The following is a 2,534-nucleotide window of genomic DNA, read 5'->3' as shown; positions in this document are numbered from 1 at the left end:
GTATATGTTTAGGATCAAACCCTATACTATGTAATTTCTTAACTTTTTAATTGTACATGGATTACATGAACTAAAACTAACTTTCTAGGGAGAGCGTCGCGTGGCATAGTTTCTTGTTTTTGCACGCCTTTTAATATATTTGTGTAGATGTCCATTTACATATAATAATGAAAACATAAAAGTTATGGTAAAAATTGATAGACTATAATCTTCAAAAGTTAATAAGGAGATACAATTTGAGACAAATGTTTATCTTATATACAATTTTACATCCTCTCACATTCTCCTCCAATATCGTGTATGGTATGGAGGATGTAAGAGGGGAGAAAATTACTTCCAGACTTCCATTTGTCCAATGAAGATTGAATTTTTATGATGTATATACCTCTTTTGTTCATTCACATCTATGTTATGCATCTAATGATAATAATCATCATGATTTACAATGTCAAAAACATCCCTTAGTAAACGGATCATCTTTCTGCCTCATGGTTGGATGGATGCTCCAATGATGGTGCAGGCTGAGGGACAGTTGAATTAGGTGGTAATGCTGGCTCAGCTGTTGGAACTTTTCTCGTATTCATTCCGTCAATCAGCACCAGCATTCTTCTGTGTTTTACTATTCCTTCATCATTATTAGGCTTTTCTGAAAATAAATTTCGAAAAATTTACCACTTCTGAAGCAAAAAAATCGATTGTAAAAGAAAATCAGGGGAACAACCTAAAGTCCTAGATTGTCTAAAATAGAGCCTGCATGAATATATCGAGTTACAGGAGATGGTATTATGTGTCCCTCTGTTGCATTATAGTCTAAAAGTCATAACATACATAAATTGTCCTAATAGTATGTTATGTAAAACTTTCTATTTATCCTCATAATCACTCGTTTCATTTAAATGGTTTTTATTATAAAACAACGGGATAAAAACTAGTAATTGTTTTTGCTCCTATTAATGTATGAAAGAAAAATATATTTTATTTATATTAAGAGGACCTTAACCATAGCACTTTAACTTTGATGTTTTCTTGATTTGATATATATGAGCCAGACACTTGTAAGTCAGGAAAAAAGGTCGAAAATCCCCACCTCCAAGCATCATCACTTAGTATATTCGAACTCTATACCTTTAAGATATGAGGTAAGACTCTAACCAAGTAAAATTATGCTACAAGAAATCACAACAAAATGCTGAATTAAGAATTGGTGAAATTACCATGTATTGAATCATGTGTTGTGACCTGAGGATGAGGTTGAGCAGCAACAATAGACCATTGAACGAGTGTAGGAGTGATGATGGTGATGAAAGCCCATACCAAGAATATCAATACAAATGCACCCTTCCTCATTTGGTAAGGGAGAAGCGGAAATTTTAAGAGGTACTACTATTTTATGGATCAAGTTGAGATACTCTAATCTTTCTTAGCAATAACCAAAAATTAGTTGGTAAGAATAGAGAGGAAAAAAAGTGTCCTTACGGCCCGTTTGGTAGTTGTTAATAAATTGCGGTAATGGGAATGAATTTTAAGTGTAATATTATTAGGGAAGCACCCTTAAAATCTCCATGGGGAGGCTTTTTTTCTCCATGGGCAAGCAATCTTACCCCTAAACTTGTGTTTTTGTCCCCAAGGGGAAGCAATTTTCATTACCACTCATTACCACCCTACAAGGTGGTATTGGATGGGAATGAAAATTCAAGAAGGAAAGTGGACACTTTAGGATAAATTAGCATTACCATGGGAATGAACAATGAGATTTTTCACAAATTTACACACGAATTCATTCCCATTACCACCATTTATGACCAACTACCAAACGGGCCGTTAATGTATTAGCTGGCCATGACGGGAATAAGTTGGTTTAAAAAATCAAAGGACCAATTTCTAATTTGTTAATCCTTTGTCACTATTACATAGATAAAATAACTTAAATAAAGGAAGCAGTCATAGGATTTTTGGCCGGCTGCCCGGCTATCAGGAAGTGCAAAGTTGCCGTCTAAATTACACATTAGTTTAATCGGTTTTTTCACATAGTTTAAGGTGAAATAATATTATGAGATATAGAAAGAAAAAAAAAACTATAATTTTATACTTCCTCCGTTCCATAATAAGTGAAACACTTCTCTCCTTTATGTGAGAGCTTTTTGAGAGAAGTGTTTCACTTATTATGGAACAGAGGAAGTATTAAAGTTGAATGTGTGTGTGAAAAAAAGTTAGCGGTCCCATTTCAAAAATAGAAAAAAGAGAAATGGGTAAACTAATAAGGGACATCCAAAAAAATACGAGTAAACTAATAAAGATAGGAGGCAGTACTTATTAAGTCATAAAAAGAAATAAGAACATTTGTATAGGCCTACAAAAGAAAAAAATAGCAATTGTAACTGTCCTTCATACCAAAAATTTTAACTTTGACCCAATTCTGAACCCATTAGATAAATGACAAGAATTCAAAATAACACAATGTGAAGAGAATTCGAGCTAGCAACAAGAAGGTGTGACTAAAAAAGAAAGAATCAAAATATGAAGTCAGACTGTAA

At 33.3% G+C, this 2,534-nt stretch overlaps 1 protein-coding gene across 1 annotated transcript; it reads right to left on the bottom strand.

Moving 5' to 3' along the window:
• Positions 1-254: 254 nt before the first annotated feature.
• On the bottom strand, positions 255-1,401 carry LOC104883928 (hypothetical protein). The gene is made up of 2 exons (XM_048640661.2): positions 1,215-1,401; positions 255-646 (listed from the first exon to the last, which is right to left on the bottom strand). Exons 1-2 carry the CDS (start codon positions 1,345-1,347, stop codon positions 474-476), a joined length of 306 nt encoding a protein of 101 aa, XP_048496618.1. The 5' UTR covers positions 1,348-1,401; the 3' UTR covers positions 255-473.
• Positions 1,402-2,534: the final 1,133 nt, after the last annotated feature.

Source organism: Beta vulgaris, chromosome 3, assembly GCF_026745355.1.
Source record: "Beta vulgaris subsp. vulgaris cultivar EL10 chromosome 3, EL10.2, whole genome shotgun sequence".
NCBI lineage: Eukaryota > Viridiplantae > Streptophyta > Magnoliopsida > Caryophyllales > Amaranthaceae > Beta > Beta vulgaris.
The sequence above is the reverse complement of the archived record's forward strand: the minus strand, read 5'-3'. Positions and strand labels throughout refer to the sequence as shown.

Excerpts from the sequence above, each read along its gene's own strand:
- LOC104883928 (XM_048640661.2), bottom strand. The coding sequence starts at position 1,347 with ATGAGGAAGGGTGCATTTGTATTGATATTCTTGGTATGGGCTTTCATC. Across the intron at positions 647-1,214 it reads AACACATGATTCAATACATG|AAAAGCCTAATAATGATGAA; the intron begins GTAATTTCACCA and ends ATTTATTTTCAG.